Source organism: Orcinus orca, chromosome X (assembly GCF_937001465.1).
Source record: "Orcinus orca chromosome X, mOrcOrc1.1, whole genome shotgun sequence".
Taxonomy (NCBI): Eukaryota; Metazoa; Chordata; class Mammalia; order Artiodactyla; family Delphinidae; genus Orcinus; species Orcinus orca.
The window spans coordinates 120,379,425-120,395,677 of NC_064580.1; the positions used below are offsets into that span (position 1 = coordinate 120,379,425).

The 16,253-nt window shown below is 40.0% G+C and overlaps 1 protein-coding gene across 10 annotated transcripts in view; it reads right to left on the reverse strand.

The window, feature by feature from the left end:
• ATP11C (ATPase phospholipid transporting 11C) overlaps positions 1 to 16,253 on the reverse strand; it is a 173,895-nt gene that overhangs the window by 31,459 nt on the left and 126,183 nt on the right. For all 10 annotated transcript variants that reach the window (XR_007474695.1, XM_033403643.2, XM_033403638.2 and 7 more), the window contains 4 exons: positions 14,669 to 14,843; positions 9,434 to 9,536; positions 7,805 to 7,950; positions 2,985 to 3,044 (listed from right to left, as the gene is read on the reverse strand). Coding sequence is in view for 9 of the 10 variants with exons in the window: in XM_033403643.2 (XP_033259534.1) it covers positions 2,985 to 3,044; positions 7,805 to 7,950; positions 9,434 to 9,536; positions 14,669 to 14,843 (484 nt within the window). In the remaining variant the exon portion in view is untranslated. The remainder of the gene's footprint in view (positions 1 to 2,984; positions 3,045 to 7,804; positions 7,951 to 9,433; positions 9,537 to 14,668; positions 14,844 to 16,253) is intronic.

Here is a 16,253-nt window from a genome sequence, read left to right on the forward strand (position 1 = left end):
TACTACAAAACAAGAAAATTACAGACCAATATCACTGATGAATACAGATGCAGAAATCCTCAACAAAATACTAGCAAACAGAATCCAACAACACATTAAAAGATCATACATCATGAACAAGTGGGATTTATCCCAGGGATGCAAGGATTCTTCAGTACATGCAAACCAATCAGTGTGATACACCATATTAACAAACTGAAGAATAAAAACCATATGATCATCTCAACAGATGCAGAAAAAGCTTTTGAGAAAATTCAACACCCATTTATGATAAAAACTCTCCACAAAGTGGGCACAGAGGGAACCTACCTCAACATAATAAAGGCCATATATGACAAACACAGCAAACATCATTCTCAATGGTGAAAACCCGAAAGTATTTCCTCTAAGATCAGGAACAAGACAAGGATGTCCACTCTCGCCACTATTATTCAACATAGTTTTGGAAGTCCTAGCCACGGCAATCAGAGAAGAAAAAGAAAAAAAAGGAATACAAATTGGAAAAGAAGTAAAACTGTCACTGTTTGCAGATGACATGATACTATACATAGAGAATCCTAAAGATGCTACCAGAAAACTACTAGAGCTAATCAATGAATTTCATAAAGTTGCAGCATACAAAGTTGATGCACAGAAATCTCTTGCATTCCTATACACTAAAAATGAAAGATCACAAAGAGAAATTAAGGAATCAATCCCATTCACCATTGCAACAAAAAGAATAAAATACTGAGGAGGAAACCTACCTAAGGAGGTAAAAGACCTGTACTCAGAAAACTATAAGACACTGTTGAAAGAAATCAAAGACGACACAAACAGATGGAGAGACACATCATGTTCTTGGATTGGAAGGATCAACATTGTGAAAATGACTATACTACTCAAAGCAATCTACAGATCCAATGCAATCCCTATCAAATTACCAGTGGCATTTTCTACAGAACTGGAAGAAAAAATCTTAAAATTTGTATGGAGACACAAAAGACCCCAAACAGCCAAAGCAGTCTTGACGGAAAAAAACAGAGCTGGAGGAATCAGACTCCCTGACTTCAGACTCTACTACAAAGCTATAGTAATCAGGGCCTTCCCTGTGGTGCAGTGGTTACGAATCTGCCTGTCAGTGCAGGGAACATGGGTTCGAGGCCTGGTCTGGGAAGATCCCACATGCCGCGGAGCAACTAAGCCCATCCACCCCAACTACTAAGCCTGCACTCTAGAGCCTGAGAGCCACAACTACTGAAGCCTGTGCGCCTAGAGCCTGTGCTCCACAATAAGAGAAGCCATCACAATGAGAAGCCTGTGCACCACAACAAAGAGTAGCCCCCGCTCACCACAACAGAGAAAGCCCGCACGCAGCAACGAAGGCCCAACACAGCCAAAAATAAAATAAAAAATAAAATAAATTAAATTAAATTTATATATAAAAAAAAAGCTACAGTAATCAAGACAATATGGCACTGGCACAAAAACAGAAATAGAGATCAATGGAACAGGATAGAAAGCCCAGAGATAAACCCACGCACCTATGGTCAACTAATCTATGAAAAAGGAGGCAAGGATATACAATGGAGAAAAGACAGTCTCTTCAATAAGTGGTGCTGGGAAAACTGGACAGTTACATGTAAAAGAATGAAACTAGAACACTCCCTAACACCTTACACAAAAATAAACTCAAAATGGATTCAAGACCTAAATGTAAGACCGGACATTGTAAAACTATTAGAGGAAAACACAGGAAGAACACTCTTTGACGTAAATCACAGCAAGATCTTTTTTGATCCACCTCCTAGAGTAATGGAAATAATAATACAAATAAACAAATGGGACCTAATGAAACTTAAAACCTTTTGCACAGCAAAGGAAACTACAAACAAGACGAAAAGACAACCCTCAGAATGGGAGAAAATATTTCCAAACGAATCAACTGACAAAGGATTAATCTCCAAAATACATAAACAGCTCATGCAGCTCAATATTAAAAAAACAAACAACCCAACCAACCAATGGGCAGAAGACCTAAATAGACATTTCTCCAAAGAAGACATACAGATGGCCAAGAAGCACTTGAAAAGCTGCTCAACATCACTAATTATTAGAGAAATGCAAATCAAAACTATAATCAGGTACCACCTCATACCGGTTAGAATGGGCATCATCAGAAAACCTACAAACAACAAATGCTAGAGAGGGTGTGGAGAAAAGAGAACCCTCTTGCACTGTTGGTGGGAATGTAAATTGATACAGCCACTATGGAGAACAGTATGGAGGTTCCTTAAAAAACTAAAAATAGAATTACCATACAACCCAGCAATCCCAGTACTGGGCATATACCCAGAGAAAACCATAATTCAAAAAGACACATGCACCCCAATGTTCATTGCAGCTCTATTTACAATAATCAGGTCATGGAAGCAAAGTAAATGCCCATCGACAGACAAATGGATAAAGAAGATGTGGTACGTATATACAATGGAGTATTACTCAGCCATAAAAAGGAACGAAATGAGTCATTTGTAGAGACGTGGATGGACCTAGAGGCTGTCATACAGAGTGAAGTAAGTCAGAAAGAGAAAAACAAATATCATATATTAATGCATATATGTGGAATCTAGAGAAATGGTACGGATGGACCAGTTTGCAAGGCAGAAATAGAGACACAGATGCAGAGAACTAACGTATGGACACCAAGGGGGGAAAGTCGTGGTGGGGGGTGGTGGTGGTGGTGGTGGGATGAATTGGGACAGTGGGATTGACATAAAAAATAAATTAAAATAAAATACAATAAAAAATAATTTTAAAAAAACCCTAACATTTCTGTGAAAACTATTATATGTATGTATTGCTGAATCACCTTGCTCTACACCAGAAACTAACACAACCTTGAAAATCAACTATACTTCAATAAAATAAATTTAAACAAAAAACAACAACAACAAAAAACAAACAAAAAAACTACATTACAAGAAATACCTAGGGAAACAAACCTGTTGTGAGAATCCACAGAAGAACTGGTACAAAAATTGTGGCAAAATGAAACAAAGGTTCTGGAAAAAAAAAAATGAAGAAAAGGGTTAATGCTTTTCACTTGATCAACTTTCTAAAGTAAAACAGGAAACTCTACTCCAGATAGTCTACAGGCAGTCCTAAGTCCTTCTAATGTCACAATGCAATAAACTTCTACTCCAGAGTTGTAAGGAAACAATTCAAAACAAACAATTACATACATATTAATACCAACTTTTGCCCTACCAAGGCAGAAGAGGACCTCACTTACTTTATGAGACCCTCTTGCTATTCTTGTAGGGAAGAAATGAGCTCATATAATATGAACACTTAATGGTACTGTACCTTAAATGCCAAGTGGGTTTGCAAAATCATCACAAAGTAGACTGACATAAAGCTGTAAGTCTATATTTAAAAGTCAGTTAATGCCAATAAGTAGTCAGGAAATTATAGTGTATATTGACACGAACAAGTATCAACTAATGCTTTACTGCCTTTGTTACTGCCTCATCAAACAATTAACTGTTATTATTGATCACCTACTATATGTAAAGATGACGCTGTGGGTGATACAAAAAACAAAACTTCTTACTTCTAAGGGATTTAACTGGGAGAACACTAAAAACAAACATACTAAAAAAATACAAGCTAAGAATTCATAAGGCAGAAAAAGCCACTAGGTAAGAAGATAAATACTAAAATTAACATCTTCAGGCAAAACCACCAGAACTAATATTTTCAAATGAGTGCTGTCCTTCAATATAGGCTGTGACTGTATTTCAGCGCTGCTGTCACTTGTTCATGGTGTCTCTGGATTTCTCTTAGGGCAGCACCTTCAATAGCTCTATATTTTTTTAAATAAATAAATTTATTTATTTTTGGCTGCGTTGGGTCTTCATTGCTGCGCACGGGCTTTCTCTAGATACGGTGAGCGGGGGCTACTCTTTGTTGCGGTCCACGGCCTTCTCATTGCAGTGCCTTCTCTTGTTGTGGAGCACGGGCTCTAGGGTGCGCTGGATTCAGTAGTTGTGGCACGTGGGCTCAGTAGTTGTGGCTTGTGGGCTCTGGAGCGCAGGCTCAGTAGTTGCGGCGCACGGACTTAGCTGCTCCACGACATGTGGGATCTTCCCGGACCAGGGCTTGAACCCATGTCCCCTGCATTGCTAGGCAGATATTCTTTTTTTTTTTTTAACATCTTTATTGGGGTATAATTGCTTTACAATGGTGTGTTAGTTTCTGCTTTATAACAAAGTGAATCAGTTATACATATACATATGTTCCCATATCTCTTCCCTCTTGTAGGCAGATATTCTTAACCACTGCACCAGCAGGGAAGTCCCCAATAGCCCTTTTTTTTTTTTTTTTTTTTTTTTGCGGTACACGAGCCTCTTACTGTTGTGGCCTCTCCTGATGCGGAGCACAGGCTCAGCGGCCATGGCTCACGCCCAATAGCCCATTTTTGAGCCATGTCAAAAAACCAGTCTCTTTCCTTCTCTCACACATTCTCACTTGGCTAATTTACCAGGCTGGGAGACTTGAGGCCGTTCTAAAAATCCAATGGATCCTTAAAGCATGAACAACTGCCGCAGCTGAGGATATTTAGGTAAATATATACTGCAGGCTCTGGAGGACATTTCTACAGAAAACTGCTACATGTATTTTGAATAAGTCCTACAGCACCAGAGTATCGGAGCTCCCAAGGTTAGCACCTGGAAGGGCAACACTCATTCGTATGTAACAGTTCTGGCAGAATGCAAAATACTGTCTGTAGCCTTTCTAGAGTCATAATTTATGTACATAAAAGAAGTGTTCTGAGGTTGGAAGAGGCAGTGCTTGGTGTGGATTATGGGGGTGTTTTGTGGGAAGGGGAGGTCTGACCCTCCCATTAGAATAACAGTTCCATGAAAACAGGGACTTTGCCTGTCTTATTCCATTATGAATTCTCAAGCGCCTGAAACGATGCTTGGCACATGGTAACACATTCAAACATATTTGTTGATTGAATGAATAAAGAAGTTAGACTTTGAACTAGGTGTTACAGATGAATAGGATACGGTGATAGCAGGAACCAAGGTAAGGCCATATGTATTTTAAACATATAAGGTAGGGCAGGGTCAGACTGTGGAGTGCCTTAAAAGCCAGACTAACTCTTAAGACAATGGAGAGTGGAGTTTCTGGAGGACAAGTTGAAAAGTGGTATTTTCTAAACATTAACCTGGCTGAATTATGCAAGGAGGAGCGAATGGAGAAATAGAAAGCAGGAAGACCTGTCACTGCAGTACTCCAGGGGCGGGCAACAATTTGAAGATGCAATGGCAAGATAAGAGGAAGGCAGCCAAAGACGGTCAAAGGTATCAGAAATCATCTTGGGACAAAAGGCAGCACTTAAAAAGGAATATTGCTAAGTCAGTAACTAAGATGATAATGGGCATAGAGATCCTAATGAAGACAGAGGGCATCTACATAAATAATCCCCTAAATTGGGAACCAGGATATGTAAATTACTGACCACTGGTAAATATTAGCTATTTTAATGCTTGTTTTGTTCTTCTTAACAGAGTATTCCTTCCATCTGGTGGCAGTTGCTTGAATTGCAGGCCAAAATCTTAAAGAGGGAAACCAAGCTTCTGGAATAGGATCAGATTGCTAGGCAGATCTGTATGGCAAATCTTCACAGGCTCTCCTACTAAGGGGAGGTAAGAGAGAATAACCATCCATCCCCACGTGGGGCTGTTAAGTTACTGAGTCCAAGGCCCCACAAACCTTAACTATATAAATAACATAACCACACTGAAATGGTGGAAAAGGAAAAAAAAAGTAACTTTGGAAACAGTGTTTTGACTACATTCTCTAAGACTAAAGACAAAAACAAGTGCTCACAAATATATTTCTCAAGTTAGATTTGTTTCTCACAGGAGTATGAGTAGCAATTCTGGAACTACTTTAAGTGTACTTGAGGACTTAGCAAATAAATAAACACTATGAGGATGAGAACCAGGTTTCTCACCACTGAAGAAAGGAGTTACTAAATAGAAAAGGGAAAGGTTACAATGAACCTTGTGCTGCCGGATTTAATCAAAGGTATCTGTATAAACTGAGTTCAAGTATTGAGTTTATACAGATACCTTTAATTTCAGCCCAACAACTTCAGCTCAGTAGCGATGAGCACGACTAGCACCCAGATCTTGATTTCTAAATACCATTTGCGAATAATGGAAAGGAATAAGTGATCCTTGCAGAAAAGTCTGAATGCATCTTGCCATTGAATTGCAAGAAAAATACAAGAGGAGCCTAGAACATCATGTGGTACCAGAAAATAAACAAGACTTCAAAAAAGGTTAGGGCCGGGGGAGGGGGAAGGGGTGAGGAGGGAGGAACGGAGAGTTGCTACTCAATGGGTATACAGTTTTAGTTGTGCAAGACGAGTAGGTACTAGAGATCTGTTGTACTTAACAATACTGTACCATATACTTAATAATCTGTTAAGTGCATAGAGCTCATGTTAAGGGTTATCACAATAAAATAAAAATTTAAAAATGATGGGGACATGGTGAAAGGAAACAGGCACCAAATCTGTGACAATTTGAGTAACAGAATGAACAATGATAGTAATAAATTTCAACATAGAATAAAATATCTACTTTAACAGGAGAATGCTCTTTTCAAGTGAAACTACACAGAGCAAAAATGAGGGGTCTTGAGACCCTCAGAACACCATCTGAACCAGCTTATCAAAGTTGACATTATCATGAGACATACTGACAACATGTGCCTCCGGATATGATGCATTCAGCAGGTTGCAATAGCGCTTCTGTGGTAATTGTGCCCAAATGCAAAACCTGGGTCTAATAATAGGCAAACATTAGACAAACCCAAATTGAGGGACATTCTACAAACTAACTGGCCAGCACTCTTCAAACATGTTAAGATCATTAGGACAAAAAAGACAGGAACTATTCTAGGTTAAAGAAGACTAAGGAGATCATGATCCTTAAACGCAAGCATGAGCCTGAAATGGACCACAAAAAGAAAATCTGTGGGACCATTAGCAAAATTCCAGTACAGTATATAGACTAGTTAATAATGTGCCAATTAACATCAATTTACTGATCTTGGTAACTATGTTGTGTGTTATCTAAGGTGTTAACAGTTGGCAAAGCTGGGCAAAGAGTATATGAGATTTCACTAATTTTGCAACTTTTAAAAAGTATGAAATTATCTCAAAACAAAAAGTGAAAAAAACTTTTAAAAACTATATAGAATAGAACATAGGACAGGAGATCAAGTTCTGGTACATGTCTAAAACAGGCAAACCTAATGCGTATGTTGCATAAATTATATCTAAATTTATGTGCTATACGCCATATACGTTACTATATATCACAGAGTAATGTAAATCAGATTAGTCGTTGTTTGGTGCAGGGGTGGAGAAGACTGGAAAGGAGCACAAGTAAACTTTCTGGGGTGATAGAAATCGTCTATATTTGGTTCGGGTGGTAGCCACATGGATGCATACATTTGTCAAAATTGAACTGTAAACATTTAATGGGTACATTGTACTGTATTTAAACTATACTTTAAGAAAGTTGACTTAAAATTTTTCATCTCAAATCTCTTGCATTAAATGGAATTTCAGGTTTCTGATTCGTTAAATAGACTGCCTCTGTTTTGCTGACCACAAATTTCAGTACTAAGACAGTAAAAGAAACATGAAAAAAGAAGGAAAAGATACCTACAACCAAGCTGAGCCAATGCTGGGTTAAATAGTCATAAGTTAAATCACAAGTATTTCATCACATACCTTATAGAAGAAATACTGTACAAGGTGTGCTATTCTCACATAATATAGGTGTCCGTGAGCCAACAGCAGTTTCTTTAAATGTTTAAACTTTGGGACAGAATAATCACTATTTCTGGCTGCTTGGCGACCTTCTTTGCCTTTGATACCTAAAAAAAGAAAAATCTCTATAGGGTGAGTATTTTTATAGAATAAGTAACCACCTGACTTGTTACTTTCGTATTTTTTACTTGCTTACATGTACAGTTCAGTTGAATAGTTTAGATTTGCTTTCTTAAGCAAAAAGTGCTTTCAACAGTGACAGTGAGACTTACCAATAAAAAGTAAAATTATGTTTAATTGACAATTACCTATTTATAACAAAACATAAAATAATTAATAGAATCATTATTTTAATCGTTATAAGGCAAAAATTATCCTGAGGAAATAGTTAAATCTGAAAATTATTTTAAAGGTACTTATTTAGTAAGTGATTAATCATGCATGGCACCAGACTAGATGCCATACTAAAGCAACTCAGAGACCTGGGGATTATGGTGTAAGAGCTCAAAACTGAAGAGTTATAATGAGATGGTTAAGTCCTTATATTGAATGATACTGAGTAGTGGTTGGCAAACACTTGCTCCGGTCCAAAATGTTCATAAGGCAGTTGGTTCACACCAAAGATCCTTGAAATTTGGTCCTGTCCAAAACGTCAAGACATTTGGACTATAAGACAGCTGGTCCATGCCAAAAGGTCTTTGAAATCTGGTCCGGTCCAAAATGTCCACGAGCATGTTTGGTCCATGCCAAATGGTTTTGGACAGGACCAAATTTCAAGGACCTTCTGCATGGACCAAACGTGCTATGGACGTTTTAGACAAGACCAAATGTCCTGCAAGGCTGAGTAGCAGTCCTAGTACTCCATGAGCTCAAGCAGCTTTAGGCCATTTCCACAGTCAATAACCAATGAGTTGAACTAGAGTTCCACACTAAGTAGGGTTACTTGCAAATGGAAAGAATTTGGGAATCCAAACTGTGGTACAATAATCCCCAAGATACTATTTCCATTATTTCTCGCCCACCAAAAAACCACTTGCTGGGGTGTTAGGATTGCCTCCCAGCAGCCTGACAGGGGAAGAAAGGGTGCAGGTTTTAGAGAAGCTGTTGTTGCATGCCGACATGTAAATTCACCACTACAGCCCAAACCGCCATGCAGAGATATTGCCATGTGGAGAATCAGCCAGCCAATTATCGTCTCTCAGTCCCAAACAGTTACAGATCTCAAAAGATATAGTGCAGCAACATAAGCAGGCGATCTGGCCAGGGGCGAAAAATCAATAAAATTTCATGCATGCTGTCAAAAGTGAGAGCTAAATGATCAACTGCATGGCTAGTAGGTTTGGGAAATTCACTTTACTTGGCTAATATAATAATATCCTCCAACTTTGTGTTGCTACATTCCCACCATGGGTAGGACTTTGGCATGGACATATTCCACGATCCGATGAGGACCTTCTTTTGATAAACAATGATCATTCCCAAATTCGGATTCAAGATGAGCAACCAAAACAATCTCTAGAATAATAAGACCACTCTACCTAAAAGCAATACTGATACCTTACAGCTGCCATCTCATTAGATGTTTCTTACCTATGCCCACATGGGATTCCAAGATCATACTAACATCATTGGCACCATCACCTATCGACAGTGTTATTGGGCTGCCTTTTAAATTCTTCACCATTCTCACAATCTAAACATTAAATACAAAAGAGGTATAGAAAAGGTCAAAGCAGAATGTGAGATTGTACTACATTGTGGGTTTTTGCCTCATTCACACTTGTAAATGGAGGCCTTCAAACAGAAAGGTAGCTTGTGCATATAAGTACAACCAGTCTTGAATTCTCAGGGGCAGAAGAACACAGCTTTTCAAAATGTAATACCGGCGCCCACTTGTTTCTGGTTTTGCGAATGTATGAACTGTCAAAAACCATGCCTCATACCTATATTAGAGGTCAGCACGCTTCCCTCTTTTGTCATTGCTTCCTGTGTCCTTTCAGATCACGTATTGAATGAGAGAAAGTGGAGACCAGAGAGCCTATTTGGGGAGACATGCATGGGGCTACCAGGACAAAAGTGGGCAGTGAGAGGACAATGTTTTTGGTTACCGCTCCCTCTCTCCTCCCTGCTGACACTCCCACCTCCCCTCGGTGCATGCCAACCCTTATTTCCATCTAGCTGCCGACTAAACTTTACTAAATCACCCAGTGCCCAATATGATATGATATGATCTCTCATACAGGTAGCTGCATTTCAAAAGGGGGCGCCTTAAAGGTGATGAGCTTTGCATAAAGATGCCCGAGATATGTGTATAAAGGCTGTCATTATTCCCTGAGTGTCTCTTAAAGATGTGTCGATGGCACAGTGCAGCTCAATGCTGTGTTCATGGTAAGTATTGAATAAAAGAAATGTTCTCCTGGCAGAGTTACTTGTGGGAAGAGTATTGGGTAAGCCGCTGTCCTCCCACCGTATGTTTTAGATAATGACTGCTTTATGTGTCAACCCTCAAAACCCCTTGGAATCTAGCAGCTTTTAAAAAGCTTATGTAATTCAGTAGTTAAATAATGCCTTGCAAAAATTTTGTACCCACAATGGCTTTCACCAGGTAACATAAATAAAATCCATTTTCAGATAACTGATTAAAAAAATTTATACGAGGCAAAACCATCCTGCAGTCTTTTCTTTAAACAAAATTCAGTCAGGTTTTAGTTGTATAAAACAACATAACCCAAAACCCCTACATCCAATCCATTTGACACAAAAATGATGTTACTATGAAATGCCGGCTTTCTCCCAATCCTTCACCTCAACTTGGTTCTTTTTAAAAACTTTATAAGAGTGTCAGAAATAATCTGTAAGTGAGTCATCCACAAAAGTAAACTTGTGTTTAATGGGCTACAATACTGGTTAAACTAATTGCACTTGTTATACTGTATGCAGTAATGATTTAAACTACAAGGAAGAAAAATGCAGCCAGGGAAGGCAATAAAATTATCAAGGGTGACAGCTTCTGCATGAAAACATAGATTTAAAAAGATGAAAGCTTGTCCTTGTGGAAAGATAAAAGGATATATTGTCATGGACCATAAAACCATGAAAGATCTAGGTAGATAAACATGGGAGTTTTTTTTTACTGAGTCCCAGGTCACCTGGATTAAGAACTTCTCTTCAATCTCTAGATAGCTTCACAAAAAAGAAATCAATTTACCAAAAACTATTTATTGATCAACTATAACTACATGCAATACAATGTGCAAAAGCAAAGTGCAAATATCCAGAAAGGATATACCGCTTGGTTTCATACCTCAAGAAGCATATAATGGGGAATGGATACAATAATATCAGATAATCAGATTAACGATACAAGATAACAATACACAATACCTATGCAAGGGAATATATAACACTGTCATCTAAGTTGTCCACATAAGAAGGCCCGTGATGTCAGAGAAGGGAGAGGACACTACATGCCAGAATGATCAGAAATGATTTTATAGAAGGAAGGGTGGTTTGATCTAAATCATAAAAGACTGGTAAGATGTGCATGGATGGGGAAAAGGGGGTTGGAGCAGTATCCCACGGAAAGGGAAGAGCATAGCATGTTCTAAGGCACACAGCCAGTTAAGTACAGTATATGCTTAGAAAACAGATCTGGTTTGACCAGACCAATGAGTTTTTGTACAGGGGACATGGATAGGTATATATGGGGCCACATCAACAGGGAGCAATATTATGAAAGTGGCAACAGGGTGCAGGAGAAATGGGAAGAAAAGGCCAGACTGCAGGCAAAGAGAGAAGTTAGTCCATATGGAGTTCAATGAGCTGTTTAAGTCCTGGACCTGGAAAGTAATGGAAAGAAAGACATGGAAAAGACAGTGTACTAGAAAATGGACAGAATTTGGTGACTGAGACCACACGGAAGGGTAAAGCATGGGGGACGTCAAGGTTTTGAATCTAAAGACCTAGAAGTATAGTGAGCTCAGTAATAGATGTAAAGGGACTTCTCTGGTGGCGCAGTGGTTAAGAATCTGCCTGCCAATTCAGGGTACAAGGGTTCGAGCCCTGGTCTGGGAAGATCCCACATGCTGTGGAGCAGCTAAGCCCGTGCTACACAGCTACTGAGCCTGTGCTCCAGAGCCCACAAGCCACAACTACTGAGCCCGTGGACCTAGAGCCTGTGCTCCGCAACAAGAGAAGCCACCGCAATGAGAAGCCCACACACTGCAACGAAGAGTAGCCCCTGCTCACTGCAACCCCGCGCACAGCAATGGAGACCCAATGCAGCCAAAAAAAAAAAAGACAAGGAAAATGACAATTTGGGCTCTAGAGAAGGCTGAGCTGAGGTGACAATGACACACCCAAGAACATGTGCTCAGTAAGCAACTGGAGAAGTAAAGTAGAACTCCAAAGATTGGGATTGGAGAAGTGACTTGAAAATCACCTATGTGGGGACTTCCCTGGTGGTCCAGTGGTAAAGAATCCACCTTCCAATGCAGGGGACGTGGGTTTGATCCCTGGTCAGGGAACTAAGATCCCATATGCCGCGGGGCAATTAAGCCCGCACGCCACAATTACTGAGCTCGCACGCCTCAACAAGAGAGAGAAAACCCGCACGCCGCAAGGAAAGATCCTGCATGCCTCAACGAAGATCCCGTGTGCAGCAACTAAGACCCAATGCAGCCCCCCAAAAATCAATCAATCAATCAAATAAATATATAAAAATGAAAATCACCTATGTGGCCATGACAGATGAGTAGGTGATATCCTGGAAGAGGTGATGATAGTGAGGGAAATAAAACAGACTAAGGACTGAACCACAGGGGGCTCCATAGTCTGGGTGAGAGAAGCAGCACAGTGTTAGGAATTCAGATACTGTCCTGGGCAGTGGAGAAGTTAGAACCCAGGTGAGCAATTTGAGCAGCAGACAATGAATATAGGAGGAAAAAAAAGGGAAAGGGGTATTGCCTTTGACTAAAGGGACAGATTTCTATGTATACTGTTCTGATAGGATCTGCTTCCCCAGCTGGGGCTAACCAAGGCTCTTATGGTTGACGAAAAGAAGAGCACCTGATTGTGATGGAAATTGAAAGTGAGAAGAAGGCAGACAATGCCCTAAATTAGGATGGGCTGTGTGCTTGAGCATGCGTGCATGCATGTGCGAGGTAGGGGGCAGGGTGTGTGAAGGAGAAGGCAAAGACACAGCGCCATCCGCTAGGTCTAGAGCAAGCAGCTGAGGGACGGGAAGAAGCAAGACCAACACATATAAAAGAATACAGTGTACGCAGAAGTGAAAAGGTGTGTACCTGAGATTCTAAGGTTCCCGAGACTCAGTGAGTACAAGGAAGCAAGGTGAAGTAGATCAATGCGAGCAAGAGGAGCTGGAAAAGACAAGACACCCGAGGTTGCCCCTGCATTGGGTTTTATTAGGAGTAAAACTTTTGTTAGGCCAAGAGGAATTCAGAGGGAATTCCAGATGAGGAAATTATATGAGGGAAGCTTTAGAAGTTGGTGTGAGCATGGCACGTGGAAGGGACACAAAGGGGGAACAACCAACAGGAGTGGATGATTCTCGCTGGACGTGAGAGTGGTGGTGGACACAAAATATGTACGGACACATTGAAAGGGTCGACAGGGGTGGCCCCGAGTACCATATTGAGTCATCTGCCCTTCATCCTAAGGGACTAGGAAACTACTGAAAGGTTCTGAGAGAGAATATATGATGGGGGAAGTACTGTTTTAACAAGATTAATTTGGGAGTATGGGGAAAGAGATGGAATGGGGAAGGGTGAAAGCAAGGAGACTAATGAGAAGATTAAATCAAATAGCCTGTGTGTAAAGTCCTAAGGTCTTGCTTGCACTAAGATGGAGATAAAAGGTTTAACAAGGTGGCACCACAATGAGAGCTATGACAAAAGGTAGGATCAGTAGGACATGGTGACTATATATGGAGTGAGTGAGAAGAAAAGGATCAAAGGCAGTTTGGAGACTTAGGGAGCCAAAGAAAAATGTCACTGGTAACAGGAATAATAAAGATAAGGGATAAAACAAACTGGCCTGAAGGAGAAAATTATAATATCTGTCTTGGATACTAGAATTTAATGTTACAGTGGGGAATCCATATAGAGCCGTCTAGCAGGCAGCTAGAAATATGAGACTTAACAAAAAGGAAAAGTCAGGACGAGAGATATATCATCAATGGAAGTCATAGAAATGGATGTGCTTATCCAGAGAGATAGGATGTAAGTGAAGAGCCGAGGGAAGACATAGCCCCCCCAAAAAACTGACAATTAGGGAGAAGACACAGGATGAAACAAAATAGAAAGACACTAGGTTGCCAAGAAGGGAAAAAAAAAAGGACCGTGGACCATCACAGAAACCAAGGGAGGAGAGTTTAAAGGAGGACATAATTGGCAGTGTCAACTGCAGTGGAGAAATGAGGAGAAAACAAAAGACAACACAACGGGTTCAGCAAGGAGGTCACTGCTCTCCTCCAGGAGATGCAGCAGAGTAAGGTGAGAAGAAAGAATGCATGGGGCTAATGGAATAGTGGAGCCAGGAGCAGTGGGATGAAGGCAGCAGGCACCAAGCACTCATTAGAGAAGTCTGCAAGGTGAGGAATTAGACAGCCAGCTTGAGGAGACAAAAAGGTGAAGCACAGGTTTAATTCAAATCGGTGGGAAGACTTCTGAGTTGGACCACGTAGAGGAAGAATCCAGGGAAAATATAATAAGGTACTCAGGGCTCTTTAAAGAAAATTAAAAGTGAACATTTGCACATATGCGTACAGAAGTACCCAGAATGGAACATTAACTAACATTCAGTTACCTGGGCTTTCTGTAACGGTGCCATCCGACAGCAGAGCACTGCAGTGCACTTCATACAAATTTGTAGGAAAATGCTTTTGTAATTGTTAGAACCAGAGTCTTGACTAGAATTTAATATGAGAGACAACGTGGAGCCATCAATGATTAATCCATATTCCTGATGTTCTGTCCATGCTCTGAAAAAGAAAAACAATGCTATATTTGAAGCTACTATACATTGCTATTTAGGAACTTTAAAAAACCACTCAGAGAAGGGTTATCATCAATCTGGTTCCTGGACGTGTAAATTCTAAAGAAGCAACCGACCCTATTAATGACACAACAGAGACTTTCTATCACATCTTTGAGACTCAAGCTGCCCATATAGATGGCACTAAGTTCTAAATATAAAAATAATGGACTTCTAGCAGCCAGTCTCCATATAAGAAACTCAAGGTGAATTTTGGAAATTACAGTTCCATCAAACTCTGATATGAAGACAAATCATCAGTCAATCTGAAAACTGCTTAACAATGCAGGGAAAAGACAAAATGGCTTTGGGGTATACAAATCACAGAAGATATTCTTAATATCTTTGCCCGAATGACAAAACCTATCCATAGACCTGGCTTCTCAAATATGATGGACTACTAAAAAGACATAGTGTTCATTAAAGAATAGCATACAATAATGATATATGTTCCTTAAATAAGTATCATTTTATACTAGACTAGTGGTTTTCAACCATAGCCTTCCCATGAGAGTCATCTGGGCAGCTTGAAAAAAAGCCCATGTCTTAGGTTTACCCACAGACAAATTAAATCAGGGTATCTTGGGCAGGGCTTGGTTACATATAGGCATGTTTTAAAAGACTCCATAGGTGATTCTCCTGTATAGCCAGGATGAAGTAGTATTAGTTGCCAGGAAAGACAAATATAACAGGTGCTGGACTTCCCTGGTGGCTCAGTGGTTAGGAATCCGCCTGCCAATGCAGGGGACACGGGTTCAAGCCCTGGTCCGGGAAGATTCCACATGCCATGGAGCAACTAAGCCCGTGTGCTGCAACTACTGAGCCCGCACGCCTAGAGCCCTGCTCTGCAACAAGAGGAGCCACCGCAATGAGAAGCCCGCACACCGCAACCAAGAGTAGCCCCGTTCACAACTAGAGAAAGCCTGCGAGCAGCAACAAAGACCCAACGCAGCCAAAAATAAAATATAAATAAATTTATTAAAAAAAGTATATATATATAACAGGTGCCAAGTATTTAAGAAAAACATATGGGGGAAAACTTACAATTGAGAAAATTCTACCAATTAACATTTTAATTTTTTTTTTTTTGCAATTAACAAAAAAAACACCGATTAATCAATTTCTGCTCAGGAAATCTTGGGTGCCATTTGAGAACCGCTGCAGTAGATGTATTAAACATAGCAGGATCTCATCGTTATACAATAGATTCATTTGTCTGATTTTATGCTCCTCAAAGCTTAATGTTTAAAGGAATCTTGTTAAAATTCCTGGGAATCTTGTTAAAGTACACATTCTGATTCAGTAGTTTTGGGGTGGGATATGAGATTTTGCATTTCTAACAAGCTTCTGGTGATAA